Source organism: Alligator sinensis, unplaced genomic scaffold, assembly GCF_000455745.1.
Source record: "Alligator sinensis unplaced genomic scaffold, ASM45574v1 scaffold476_1, whole genome shotgun sequence".
Lineage (NCBI taxonomy): Eukaryota > Metazoa > Chordata > Crocodylia > Alligatoridae > Alligator > Alligator sinensis.
Window position 1 is genome coordinate 791,577 of NW_005842444.1, and position 15,386 is coordinate 806,962.

At 44.3% G+C, this 15,386-nt stretch overlaps 1 protein-coding gene across 1 annotated transcript in view; it reads right to left on the bottom strand.

Moving 5' to 3' along the window:
- TRPM7 (transient receptor potential cation channel subfamily M member 7) overlaps positions 1–15,386 on the bottom strand; it is a 48,003-nt gene that overhangs the window by 7,562 nt on the left and 25,055 nt on the right. The window contains exons 15-19 of the mRNA XM_025212085.1: positions 14,543–14,613; positions 12,380–12,417; positions 9,273–9,298; positions 3,644–3,694; positions 3,486–3,551 (exon numbers count right to left, since the gene is read on the bottom strand). Of these exons, the coding sequence (XP_025067870.1) occupies positions 3,486–3,551; positions 3,644–3,694; positions 9,273–9,298; positions 12,380–12,417; positions 14,543–14,613 (252 nt within the window). The remainder of the gene's footprint in view (positions 1–3,485; positions 3,552–3,643; positions 3,695–9,272; positions 9,299–12,379; positions 12,418–14,542; positions 14,614–15,386) is intronic.

Consider the following 15,386-nt stretch of genomic DNA (forward strand, 5'->3'; position numbering starts at 1 on the left):
TGAGGACTCCACATCCATCTCGTGGGGACTCTGGATACACGGCAGGGTAATAGAGACCCTGTGTGAGATTCAGAGGAGCTTGGCGACCTGATCCATCGCCCACCTCTTCCCGTCTTCGAGCGGAAAGAATTTATAAGACGTATCTACAAGTCCGATTTTGGTGGCGCGCTCACCCAGAGCATCCGGAGCTCTGTTCTGTGGAGCCTAGCAAACTCCACGTGACTGTTCGTGTTGTCTGTGTCTGTAACCGCAACTCAAGCAAGTTTTCCAGCCTGCACCGCAACCATCTCTGGTGTAAGTAAACAATCTTTAAATCTACCATTAAGCGTCTGTGCCTAATTCCAGCTCGTTGCCCGCCCTCTCCCATCCAGCGTGCCCGGGCTGCTGGCCACAGCCCGCGTGCAGCACGGAAAAGGGCCCGGATCGCTCCCGGCCCACACACTATAACCAGTTTATTTTGGTCTGTTAAATCATTTCTTATTCAGTTTTTCACTCTCCCTTAAACCAGTTCATATTTTTCACCTTTTTACTTTCTTAAAACAGTTTGTGTTTAGTTTATTTTGACCTCTCTACTTCGCATTCCAAGATTTCAACATCTCATATTGCTCACTTTTGTGTGTTTTTCTGCTCTCTCTGATTGCCTTCTTGGAAATACTTACTCAGATTTATAAGCACTTCAAATAATTAAATTCTGATTTTCTGCTTTCTGTTTGCCTGTTTACATTGTTTGCCCTGCATGAACTTCAGGAAATTTTACAGTTAGAAGGCATACAGATACACAACTATGGATAATAAAAAAGGAAAGTTAGATATTTGAGCCAGCGTGGAGAGAATTGTGTGGTTTCATGCACCAAGGGAAACATGTTGTTTGTAGTCTATGCAGCAGAAGTGTGGTATCTTGTACTTCCAGCATCCAGTGCCATTTCACAACCAAGCATGAAGCCAAGTTTTCTGGAGTTGATGAACCAGACAAACATGAATCCATTAGAAAAGCTGTTGATTCATTAAAAACAAAAACAAAAAAACCCAAAAAAACCAGACCAGCATCTTTTCTAGTTTTGTACGTAGAAATACTCTTTTCACATGGGCAAGTTATTCAAGTCCGCCATACTTGTGATGTGATGAGCCTTGCACTGGATAAAAGCACAGACATAAAGAATATCCCCCCATCTTTCTATAATTGTTCAATATTTTATCTCTGGGGAAGTTTGGGAGAAATTATTTTCATTGAGTGCTATGCGTAGCACAACAAAGGCCAACAATATACTTAATGCTGTCAAAGATATTTTCACACAGGAACAAACTGACCTGCACAAAGTGTTTTCTGTTACTACTGATGGTGTACCTGCAATGGCAGGTAAAACAGCTGGATTTGTAAAACTTCTGGAAACTGAGACTGGACATCCTCTTATAAGTTTCCATTGTATTACTCGCCAGCAGAGCCTCTGTGCTAAGATCTTATCTTCTGATTTAAATGAAATCATGACAATGGTTGTGAAACTTGTCAACTTTTTGATGGCCTGCTCCTCTGTGACACACAGGAGATTCCATGAACTTTTAAATGATATAAATTCTGCATATGGAGATTTAGTGCTGCACAGTAATGTACACTGGTTGAGTGGAGGTAACATGCTCAAGCGCTTTGTTGCTTATCTCGAATCCATCAAGCTGTTTCTTGAGGAAAGTGGTCAGCAATATGCAGACCTTACTGATGACAGATGGCTAACAAAACTGATGTTTTTGGCAGACACCATATCACATTTAAACAATGTGAATACTAGGCTACAAGGAACACAGAAAACCATCCTTCAGTTGTATGAAGACAACTCAAGATTACAGCATGTTGGTCTTCTCTTCCTGAAAAGTATGTCTTCATGAAAAAAGTAACTTTTGCCTTGCTGTCTGCATTTGGATCTACTTATTGCTGTGAACAAGTGTTTCCACAAATGAAAACCATACTCAGTCCTATGAGAAACCGTCTGACAACTGATGATTTGGATTCGTGTTTGTGTCTGATGACAACCAGCCTAACATCGCCAAACTCAGCTGTCAGAAGTAGGGCCAAGGTAGCCACTAAGAAAAGATTTTTTTTTACTTGAGAGCATTTCTACTTGTTTATGGCAGTGAATACAGAGCATCTATTTTAAAGAATTAAGCAAGCGTATCCTTAAAGAAACAACATCTTCCATGGCAACATCTCTCTGAAAAGGTGTGGGCATGGTGTAGGGTGGAAGAACCATGGGAAGATCCAGAATGTGATCTTCCAAGCCTCACTGTAAAGGCCAAGGACAATCAGGTGCCAACCCCTGTCTCTCTCTCTAGTCTATCTACCATTTAAGGCCAAGGTAAGGTCAGTGAACTAAGAGGAGACAGAAACGGGGTAGGAGCTCATGACCTACGGCCTACTACGGCCTACTTCAGCCCCTGCCACACTATCACCAGGTGGTCAATGCTTTTCTCTTCTCTCTTTTATTCTCTCTCCTTTTTTCTATTTCTCTCTTTCTTCTTTTTTCTTTTTCTCTATTTTTTCTCTTTTTTTCTCTTCTTTCTTTCTTTTCCTCTTCCTCTCTTTTCCCCTTCTCCTTTTTTCTTTATCTTTCCCTCTTTCTCTCTCCTCTTTTTCTCTTCTTTCTCTTTTTTTCCTCTCTCTCATCACAACATGCTTAACAAAAAAAACCAAACACAACAACACAGGTAGTATACGAAGTTTTATTTATTGTCACCAGGTTTAGAATTTTTAGAAAACCTGGTATTTACTGTAAAAAAGCAACATTTATGCTTATTAACTATATTAATATGCAGTGTGTCCTGCCATGTACCACCCCCACCCCATTTTTGTTTTTCTGGCATGCCACGCTCTGGCATCTTACAAGGTAGACATGGCAGGTTTTTTGGCACTCTGGCCAAAAACCTTGCCTACCCCGCTGTAATCTTGGAGTTTTAGCCAATTGGCAGACCCCCCCTGCTCCAATTTCTTTCTTAAAAGCAGAAGCAGAAAATCGGAACTTTGTTATTAAAGAAAACATTAGTGACCCTGTTCAAGCCACATTAAATGTGTCCCAACACCACAAGAATGGTGCTTTATAAAATATCCAAAATAAGGCAGAAAGTGTCAGTTATTAAAGCTCCATTACACTAGCGTTTTAGTGTACTTTATTATAAGAACTAAATACTCCTCTTCCTCTTCCCCCCCACCAAAGACTACTAAAACTAAGCTAATACAGGCCCCTCCTTAAGTAAATAAGCTGCATTTCTTAAAGGATATTATAACAAAGTCTGCATTTCTGCATGTCTTGCAAGACACTGACACGAGATCACTACATTGGGCTATAACTTTTTTTTTTGCAATCAATGTTACCAAAATAACTCATTCAAGTTGGGCCTTGCCATTCTGCATGAAAATAATCTTAACATTTGCGAAAGACACACATGAGCCAACCTTATACCCTTGGTGTAAACTTTCTCCCCAAGATTATGCTTCTTACCTCTTGGAGGCACAGGAGTGAATGGAATGCTCTGTGATAACCTCATCAAATTATTTCTTTCTACAGCTGTAAAGAAAAAGATTGCAAAAATCAGAAAGTGACCAAGACTTAATAACAGGCCATTATTAAACTCTAACTTTTAGTTTCAAGGCACTAACCTGAGTAGTAGTAATTGATATCCATTATTGGCTTAAAAGGAGAAGCAATACCTACCAAAAGTCAAGACACAGAAGACAGATTATATACTGTATATGCATACATAAAATCCTCCTGTGTACAAAATATAATTTGAGACCTTTGGAAGCAAGAATACAAATTAAACCTGCTCTCCCCTCCCCACTACATTTTTTTTTTTTTTAAACAGGCTGTGGACAGAAACTTTAAACTGTTTAAAAAGGGGAAGGGAGACTTACTACTTGGGAGTACTGCAAGTGGGAGTGTTGTGATTTATGTACCTATCCAGACAGCATTGCTTTCAGGATCATCAGGACACGCAAGCCTCTCCACCACAACAAGGCTGCGATCCAGGGAGAGAATTTTTTCCCAGTAGGATCTCCCATGGCAGCAAGGTCAAAGATGAGGTTCCAGACAAACAGCAACCCAACCCAAATAACTATGCTAGGTGGAGCTCTTTAGCTCTGGTTTGGCAATGTACCTAGAAGGATACTCTGCAACTAAACCTATAGCCTGGAGATCTCTCTGCCACTGTCCTAGTTCGCCAGGCCACGGCACATGAGTTTCAGGCCTAAAGAGTGGGGCCAGTCAGCGCAAACTGCACTCCACTTTAAAGCTTCATGTGCAGACAGGAAAGAAACAAGTCCCTCAAGTCCTACAGCACTGGGAGCATGGCGAAAATAGCAGGTGTAAGATGACACTGGCAGCCACAGTCCCAATCCTGCATGCAGGCGTCTCAGGAGTACAGGTCGCACCGATGACAACCTGGAGACGTCATCACCCGGCAGCACCCTGAGCATCTGAACGACCTTTTTGAAGGATAGCACTGCTCGCTCCTAAATAGGAGAAAGGCCTAGAAAAGGGGGCCTAAAGAAACACTAGTCTCCCTACTACCTAGCTGGATCACTACAGGGAGCAGGCATCTTAAAAGCGGCCAAATTACAATAAAAAGTGAAACAAAAACTTCAACCCTGGACTCTGAAGATAGCAGCCACCCTCAACAACTCTCAGCCTTGGCTGCCCATGAGCTAGCTAAGCTAGATATCGATACAGCAGCCCTGAGTGAGGTGTGCTTCTCAGAACAAGGCAGCTTAATAGAACACAGTGATGGTTACACCCTCTACTGGTCAGGTAAATTGCAGATGGAGAGACACCTCTCAGGTATTGGCTTCATGATAAGAATTTCCATTGCTTCCAGGATCTCCATTGCTTCCACAACGCTTAGCAATTGGTCTTTCCGACTGCATCCTGTCCCTATGCATTCCTTCACCTGACCAGCAGCATGCCACCATTATCAATGTGTATGCCCCAACCCTTCTGGTGGATAGAGTTGACAAACTTAAATTCTATACTGACCTCTGCAATCTCATCCAGAAAATACCATCCAAAGATAGGATTGTCATCATGGGTGATTTTAATGCAAGAATTGGCAGTGACTATCTAGCATGGAAAGGCATGCTTGGAAGACGCGGATTGGAAAATGGTAATGACAATGGACACTTACTTCTGGAATTGTGGAGAAATGCATATGGCAATAAGCAGCTTCCAGTTCCAGCAGAAAAACCATTAAAACCACTTAGATGCATCCCCGCTCCAGACACTGGCACCTGATAGATTACATCTTGGTGCATCAGCGTGATCTTGGGGATGTCCTGCACATTAGTCATGCCTAGTGCTGACTGCTATACAGGCACTCCTCACTTAACGACCGAGTTCTGTTCCTACGACTTGGTCGTTAAGCAAATTGGTCGATAAGCAAGGAGCCGCCCCTTACCGACCGCAGTCGGCCCCCAGGGAAGCAGCCGGGGACGGGAAGGCGCTGGCCATGGCGGTGAGTCCTGGCCGCTGCCCTCCGGGGGGATGCTTTTCCCCCCTCCTGGGGTTGCGGAGCCGGCTGGAGGGTGCTGGGCTCAGCTCCACGTCCCCCTCAGCTTGACGCTGAGACGCCGCGCTGGAGGGTGCCGGGCTCAGCTCCACGTCCCCCTCAGCTTGACGCTGAGATGCTGCGCTGCCACGCTGCCGAGACGCCGCGCTGCCGACCAGCTCTAGGACTCTACGGAGTACGCACAGTACGTAAGTCCGCGCGGTCGTTAAACAGGTAGGTCGTTAAGTGAGGAGTACCTGTACTGACCACCGACTCATTCACTCAAAGTTGTCCTTCCACCTGAAGCCTCAGCCCAAGCACAGAGGCAACCCCACAAAAAATGTGATGTTTCCAAGCTGCAAAATTAATCTTGCCAACAAAAATTTCAAAAACACTTCAATCAAAGCTTACAAGCCAAGCCCATACTGCAGACACTTCACTCAATGGACCCTGGAAACACATCAAATCAGTAGTCCTGGAGACCACCCAGGAGATCACTGGGCTCAGTGCTAAGAGAAATCAAGAATGGTTTGATGAAAATGACAGACATCCAAGTCCTCCTCCAAAAGAGAGGACCACTCATCAAGCCCTTCTAGTACAGCCAACTAGCCAACAGAGAAAGGCAGCTTATCGCCAGGCATGTAAAAACCTTCAGTGGAAACTGCGTGGCATCCAAAATGAATGGTGGACTAATCTTGTCGGAAAGAACATGACTATATGCTGATAAAGAAATCAGAAGCTTCTACAAAGCACTGAAATCAGCCTACAGCTCCACCTTCCTGATCCAAAGGCCACTGAGGAGCTCTAATGACTAGACCCTACACATTGACAAAGGCTCTATCATGGACCAGTGGTCTCAGCACTTTCAAACTCTCTTTAGCACTGAATGCACAGTACATGAGTCTGCCATCAACTGAATCAAGCAACTGCCTATTAAGGAGGAACTAGATGAGCATCCTGCACTGGAAGAAACCTTCACTACCAGCGACCAGATAAAAAACAACAAAGCCCCAGGAATTGATGGAATTCCACCTGGAGCCTTGAAATATGGCAATCCTGCTCTACACTCCAAGTTCCACGAACTCTTTATAGCCTGCTGGGAACACGGGAAAATTCCACAAGATGTGTGTGATGCTGTAGTCGTCACCCTGTACAAGACTAAAGGCGACAAGTCAGACTGTTCCAACAGAGGGATCACCCTTCTGTCCATCGCCAGTAAAATTCTAGCTAAAATCTTCCTCAACAGGCTGGTGCCTGCCATAGCAGAAAAGGTCCTCCTGGAGAGCCAATGTAGCTTCAGAGCAAACAGAGGCATGACAGATATGGTATCTGTGCTCAGACAAATGCAGGAAAAGTGCTGGGAGCAGAACAAGGGGCTGTATATCACTTTCACTGACCTTACTAAGGCATTTGACACTGTAAGCCGAAATGGCCGCTGGAAGATTCTCAAGAAGCTTGCAAGGCCGCCTAAGTTCCTCACCATGGTCAGGCAATTCCATGACAGTCAGCGTGGACAAGTCAAGTACAAAAGCAATCTCTCAAGTCCCTTCCTGATCTTCAACCGAGTTAAGCAAGGCTGTGTACTCAGCCCTACTTTGTTTATCATTTTCTTCACCATGATGCTGCAGCAAGCATTGGACAATCTTGGGGAAGGCGAGGAAGGTGTCTACACACACTTCCACACAGAAGGAAACCTCTTCAACCTCAGACAGCTACAGGCTCATACAAAGACCTCGCAACAGCTCATCCATGAACTTCTGTTTGCAGATAATTGTGCTCTGGTGGCCCACACGCAACACAATCTGCAGCATATCATGACCACCAGCTTTGCTACTGCAGCACAACTCTTCAGACTTCTTATCAGCCTGAAGAAGACTGAAGTTCATCAGCTAGCCTCACGCCAAGCTTATGGCATATATGCCACCAAAGATGACTACTGAAGGAATTGAGCTAAATGCTGTCAAGCAGTTCACCTACTTGGGGAGTTCATCTCGTATGACACCATGATCGACAAGGAGGTAGACAACAGATCCTCAAAAGCTAGCAGTGCCTTTGGCAGACTCTACAAGCAGGTCTGGAATAGTCACATCCTACGGGCACAGACCAATGTCAAGATGTACAGAGCTGTTCTTATCTCCACCCTATTGTACGGTGCTGACATCTTGGGTCTTATATTGCCTCCATGTCTACCTCCTTGAGCACTTTCATCAGCACTGCCTCTGCACTATTTTCAAAATCCACTGGCAGGATTATGTCACCAATGTGGAGGTGTTACAAAGAGCCAGTACCTCCAGTATTGAGGCGATTCTCCTGCAGATTCAGGTGCAGTGGGCAGGCCACGTGGCCCAGATGGATGAAAACTGCCTACCAAAGGCTGTGCTGTACAGGGAACTGACAACAGGGAGACACAACAGAGGGGCCCCACACAAGCACTTCAAGGACGCTCTATAGCAGGGGCGGGCAATTATTTTGGGCAGAAGGCTGTTTACTGAGTTTTGGCAAGCCATTGAGGGCTGCATGACAGGCAGCCCAGGGCAGATAATTATTAATTTTCTAAATTTTTTAGGGGCCCCACAGGCCAGATAGAATGGCCTGGTGGGCTGCATCCGGCCCCCAGGCCGCACTTTGCCCACCCCTGCTCTAAAGAGATACTTTTCTGCCTGCGGTATTGACTATAAACTGTGGGAAACGCAGGTTGCAGATTGTGATTGCTGGCAGTTCCAAATCAAAAAGGCAACAACAGCCTTCTTCAAATGTCAGTGTAGAGCCAGCATTGAGAAGAGGAGTAGGAGGAAAGATACACCCTTCTCTAGCAGCAATCAGCTATACACATGCAACCATTGCCTCTCTGCAATTGGACTGATTAGTCACCAGCGGGCCTGCAACTGGTGTGGGCAGTTACCTTCCTAACATCATCTGTGAAGAACTGCCAAGACAGTGTTACCTATATACTGGTCTAAATGAGCTTATCCACTTTAAACTGCTAAAAGTAGGAACAGGCATTGCATTTGCCCCTGGACAAGTTGTGTCTGTATTTGTACTGGAACAGAAATATCCCAGGATTGGTGTGTCCATCTAATTAGGGATTGTATCATTAAATCAGTACAGTGTATTTAGCCATTCACTAAACTGTACTGATTTAATGATACAATCCAAGGACAACCATTTAGACATACTTTGTGATATCCTGGGGTAAAATGTTCATATAGTCCTTATACTGTGAGCCTTTTCATATTTTTCCTGGGACAACTGAATGGACATATGAATGACTGCACTTTGCCCCAGGAAAAAATGTCTTATCACGGAACAAATGTGACATCTGTCATTAGCCTTAATAACTTTAAAATATGAACAAAATGGATTTAAAAAGTTACAGTAGTTTAGTTTCACTTACTAGTATGGAAGTGGACAGATATAACAGTTAAATTGGTAGAGCATAAACTTTATAAGTTTTGTTTGTCCACACCCTCCAAAATATACATTTATTCCATGATAAGGAAAAATATAGTTCTTTTCTATTAGCCACTGCTTTCCAAATTCAGAAAACCTGTTTTTAACTTGAAAGAATATTTATCATATTCTGGTTAATTTTCATCTTCATACATTTCAGTAGTGAACACTGGACAGTTTCTTTCCACTATCAAGCATTAAAGTTTCGTACAGAAATACAGAATGTATGGTATATTAAATGTTGGAAGTGCCTCTTAACTTGATTAAATTCCAGCAAAAAAAAATAAAAAAAATCTTACCATTCAACGCATCTTCATCAGAAGGCCTGTAGGGGACAGAGGAGAGTGCAGAAGTACTTAAGATTGCTTTTAGATAACTATTTTTTTTGCATTCTCTATTATAGCAGACCTCAAACTTTACGGGCCCTTAGGCAACAATAATGAACAAATAATGCACTGCAGACAACATCAAATTTTGTTCTCCCATTCAACCTCAAGGTTATTTTTTTTCTTGCTGCCGTGAAAATATTGGAGATTTCATTGACAATATGGTGTCTTGGAGCCATGGATTGCTAGCCATGGATTGCTAGCCCAGTGCTTTTTGATTTTGATACATCAACCTAGAACAGGGGCGGACAAAATATGGCCTGGGGGCCAGATCTGGTCCACCAAGCACTTTCATCCAGTCTGTGCAGCCCTCCAACAAGTTGTGCCCGGTCCAGCCCTTCCACCCATAAGGAAATGGAGCAAGTCTACGTGTATATGCAGCCCCAAAAACGTGCCTTATTGGTCTGCCCCCACCCTGTGGGTAGAAGGGCCCAGCCAGCCAGCATGCAGCTTCTGTGTAGGGCTGCTGCTGCCCCAGCTCCCAGGACCTGCTCTGCTTCCCCGATCTCCTGCTGGCTCCAGGCAGCAGGCAGGGAAGCAGCAGGGGTGGGGCTACAGCAGGGAGGGAGCCTGGAGTGTTGGGCTAGGGCTGGTGGGCACGGGTTTCGTGCTTCCAGGTGGACAAGGGGGGGAGGCAGCACAGAGCTGGGGTCGGCAGCATGCGGGTGTGAGGGAGAGTGGGGTTTTGGGGACTGCCCCACATGATGTCCATGGTGCACAGCCCCTGGAGGCAGTGGCAGTAGCAGAGGGCGGGGTGCTCAGGGCACAGGTGCCTGGTCGGGTGCTGCTCTGGGCAGTGCTGCACACTGCACCGAGGGGTGCAGCCTCCGCATGGCTGCCTGTATCACCAGTGCTCCCTACCACTCACGCACACTTCCCTACAGGGGCTGCGCTGCAGGGGAGGGAAGCCCCAAGCACCTTTCCCCATGGGGCAGGGAAGGCAACTAGCTTCAGAGCCTGAAGTTACTCTCTGGTGCTGCGCAGCCCGAGCAGGGAAGGCACCTGGCCGCAGCATGTGGGGCTTCCCTCTCTGCTGTGCAAGTGCAGGGGCTGTGCACGAGCGGTGGGGAGTGCCAGCCATACAGACAGCCTGGTGGAGGCTACAGCCCTTGCTGTGATGTGCAGCACTGGCTGCAGCAGCACCCCACTGGGCACCTGCACCCTGAGCACCCTACCTGCTGCTGCACCATGGGAGTCCCCACACCTGCCTCACACCCACACCCTGCTCCCACAGCCCCCCACATACACATACCCCCTCCCCCTACAATATACAAAACTAAGAATTTTTTTTTAGTTATTATGCAATTACCTCTATATACACTATGCAAACACAAATTATGACAAAAATATATTTTGTAATAAAATTAAAATACGTTATTAGGGGTGCACCAATAAAGATGTTCTTGGCTGATACCAAAAAGCCGATTATGGGCAGGAGGCACTGCCCAGCCAGGGCAGTGAAGGGGACCAGGGGCCAGGGCAGGAAGCAGAACAGAGCTGCAGGTGGCTCATCCAGGGGATTAGCATCCCGGCACTTAAAAATTGGGGCAGGGGGCTTGAACTAAAGCTCGTCAAATTTGCTGCCCAGCTTCATTCCTGGCTATATGCATGCAGGCAGTTCTGCGCATGCATGCAGCATCCAGAGGCCCCAGCCAGAAGGTACAATGAATTATATTTATCAGTGACATTACTGGCTACACTAGCCAAAAAAAACCAATAGCCAATAACGTTAATTTTTATTTTATTGGTGCCGATCCGATAAGGCACCAATATATCGGTGCAACTCTATATGTTATAGTAGGTGTTTGACTTTTAGTGTACAATTTGTTTTTTTTCTGATTCTAAGATGGCAACCCCTCCCCTCCCAAAAGGAGTATTTCCAGGGGTACAAGGGGAAGGACTTCTGGTGGCAAAGTTCAGGGGTTAGGAGGTGGGACTTCTGGTGGTGACTGATGGCGACAAGGGGGAAGGGCAACTGTCAAGGGGCAGGATTACCCATGCAGCCCTCTACAGTTCACCAACACTCGTTAAGCAGCCCTCTGCCCAAAATAATTGCCCTCCCCAATCTACAGTCAATTCATTGGGTTTACAGAATTGCTTTACCTTACTTTTCAGAGACAGTACAAAGTTCTAAATTACAAAAAACCCAAAAATGCTTGCTAGTCTTCCATTTTAGTTTTTTATGTTCTCAGTCTTACTGTAAACACCACTTTATGCATGATAGCACATTGACTTTGCTTTAAAAGAGTCAATTCCCACAGAGGTGTTTAATTACAAACTACATGTTCACAACAAGGTTACATTTCTGTTATCAGATTAGTCAAGCTATGGCTTTAACAAGCAATTAACTTGATGGGATGAATTGCTAACGAAAGCAATTACAGCACGGTTTCAGGGGAGAGTTTATAATAAAAAGGTTGGTCAAGGATCCAGGAAGCCTGATGTTAAAAAAAAAAAAAGATATTATTAAAAGTAACAGCAAAGTAAATGGTTCTATTGAAGTGCACATGCTGCTCTTGGAGGTGCATGTGTGTGTACCCATTAATGTAAATAGGATCAGGACATCAAAACAAAGGTCGGTCATTTGACAGAAACAAACCCGTGGGTTTGATTTCCTATTTAACTCACAGGGATGCCAATAGTTCAAATTAAAATAAAAATGTTCTTTAAGTGCTTAATAAAAAAACAACTGACTCTTTAGTTTCTATTGTTTAATTATTGGAAGTTATATGGATTTGCTCTTGAATCCCATTAAAATTAAAAATTAACTGAAAGCTATTATAAGCCTTGATCCATTATAAAATAGTTGACAACTATCTGGCACTTGAGTTTTCCCTTTGACTTTAAAATGTTATATATTTCTTCTTTTTAGAGATTAAGTTTTAAAGACAATCTCATATGGACATTAGTAACAAGGAAATTCAGATGCCAAAAAGTAACAGAACTTTTAAAGAAAAAGACTACAGTGCATCAAAAGTATTTGATCAATTCTAGCATTAATGAATAGAAAGCTTACTTACATTTGACTACTATTTGAAGGTCTACCTTGTACCCAATCCTTTAACCAAAAGGAAAAAAATAACAGTATTTATAGGACAAAAAAAAGTTTACTTAATTCCTATAGTTCATATACTACAGTCTTTATTAAAGATCTGAAAGTAGAAGTACTACTATTATTTCTCAACACTCAAGTAGTTGAAGTGAAACACTAAAATACAGTAACAATAGTGTAACATAAGGAAAAGTTTTATTTATATACATGTGTGAGAGATTTTTTTTTTTTTTTTTTTTTTTTTTTTATACACACACACTAGCCAAGTGCCCATCAAGAATGCCCCGGGGGGGGGGCTGAGATGGAGTGCCGCCGCTTGCAAGGAGCGGGGTGGGGGAGCCGAGGTCAGCACTGCAGGCCTTGGCTCCCCCACCCTCTGTCCGGCAGCTTCAGAATCATGGCGGCACTCCCCCACGCTTGGAGCACTCTGATTGGCTGTTTCCGTCAGCCAATCTGAACGCGAATAAAGCATTAAGGACAGACAGACAGACTTAGGCTTTTATAATATATAAACAAACTGATGCTGATACAATATGCAAGGAAATCATATTCATTACTGTTTGACGGCTTTTTTATTATTAAGAAAGTTATACTTTTTTGGGGTAAAAACAGTAATACAGCACAAGAATGCAAAGTTTCTCTGAACTACACGTTGAAGGCAAATGAATTATTTGATTTTATCTTTCCTCCTACTCAAAACAGGCCCCTACTGATTCACCAGCCATTTACAGGTGTTCATTTCTAGCAGTGGAAAACTTCCATCACTAGAAAAGATTTCAGGAGAGGGGGCAGTATAGGCATTCACCATGCAACTGCCCCCTCTCCCCTGTTCCACATGCCTTGTACAGGCTGGGGTGATCCTGGCCTGGGGAAAGTGAAGGGAGTAGTAGCTGCTCCTGTCCTCCCACAATTGCGAGAAGGACTAAGCACTGGGGCAAAGCCTTCCCACAAACTCCTCAAACCAGGGATTCCAGTCTGACGGGCAAGGAGTGGCTACTCTTCTGCTTGGGTCCCAATAACCAGGAGCTGAGCAGAGAAGCAGCTTAGCAGACTTCCCCCTACCTCAGCCAGGGACTCCAGTCTAGGGAGTGGGTGGAGAGCCACCACTCCTCAATCCCTTGCTCCCTCCATTTGGCTCAGAGCACCCTCACAGGATACCTTTGCCACTCCAAGCTGGGCAGTGGGGGCAGCATGAGGAAGCCAGCTGACAAAAGGAACCAGACTTGAGGACAGCTTCCCCAGCTCTGGTTCCCAGCCCCTGGGGCTTTGCAATCCCTGCCCCCACTGTCCAGCTGGGTGGCAAGGGAAAGAAAGGGAAGCCAGAGGGACCTGTAAAGACCTGCCCCCCCAACTCCTTTTCTAAATCAGGGACTGTCTGATCTGGGGAAAAGGCAGGAAGCAGTGGCTGCTGCCCCCCTCCCCTCCTGAGCCAATCCATGAAGGGAGTGTAACAAGTGTTCATTCTGGCAAGAGGAACTCTCTTGTAAGAGACATCTTCCAGGTCCCAACCTGGAAGATCTCCCCAGAAGGTACATGTTTTTTTCCAAGAGAAATTCAGCAAACACTTGTAACTTTTACCAGGAGAATCACAATTCTTCCAGTAGAAACGTAACACTTATACATGGCAGTTATCAGCATACCAGAGAACACTCCAAAGTGAGATTTATTCTTTCCACATAACGCATCTCTTTCTCACTTTTCCCAGTTTCTTGTTCTAGCTGCACACTGCTTTCCTCCTAGACTGCACAACCACATGCTACCAGCAAACTTGCAACTATAACTCCTTTTGACCCAGCTACTGTCAACCGTTGGGTCATCTAGCTCCTTACGGAATAAGGGCCATATGAGCAGAGGTGACCCCAATCTGCCTGCATTGCAGCAATATGATACCTCTTTTACACACGTGTTCCAGTTAGCAAAAAAATGTGCCCCTTCTGAAGTTCTCCACTTCATCTTACTGGGCTTAAAATTTTAGTAAATTGGACAAATGTCTGTTTTCACAGGAACAAGGTTTTAAAGCTAGTTTATCAGGATTACTCCCATTAAACAAGCTGGTATGCAGTTGCAGTACATATGCATTTTAGTTACAACTCTAACAGTCTGCCAAAAATGTTAACAACAGCGTACAAACCGGGAGCAAGGCTGCTTTAGAGTCTACTTGATGACTTTCTTCAGTTGATGCTCTTCTACTCATGCTATACACTAGAAAAAAAAAGAAACATAACTTGACAAGAGAAGCAGACAGGTGTGAAACAGAAGATGGTTTAAAGCATGTATAATAAAGGGAAAGGGAGGTAATATAATATACCCCCTAAAAAACAAGACACACAAAGCACAAAAATTAGCCAGTTATTTTGCAGCATGTTTTCCATATGGACACAGATAAACTATCTTAGTTCACATATTGTACCAATGCTGGTTCTATCACTGACTGCCTGCATGACCTTAAGCAAATCACTGAACCTTCCCATGCCTTTTATCCATCTGTGAAAAAGTATTGTAAACAGTGAGATCCCAGAATAAGCAGATCTCATGGAAGAATCCAGTATGTTTTACAGAATGCAGGTTAGCAACCGTTTATGGCAGCAGGAGAACACAAACAGGGGATAGCCAATTCTGCTGTGAGGTCATAGAGCAGAAGCCTTTAAATCACTGATTGAATGTGACCCCTTTAAATTCTCCTCCCCCCACCCCCACCTCCCCAGAATCAGACCTTTGAAGGCCAGATCCAAGCTCTTTGTAGGTCAGATCTGGCCCATGGGCCATAGGCTATTGACCCCAGTTATAGGACATTAAGTGCAGGATATAAGAACAAAAGGACTTAAAACATACATCTGAAACAGTTTAAAGGAAAAACTAACCATTCAGATATATCATTTGAAAAAAGTAAGTTATTGTTGAGTATTACATTAGCCCCTAAATTTCCCTGTAATTTTGGTTGGTTTATTATCGTATTTCTTCCACTCTCCTCTTTC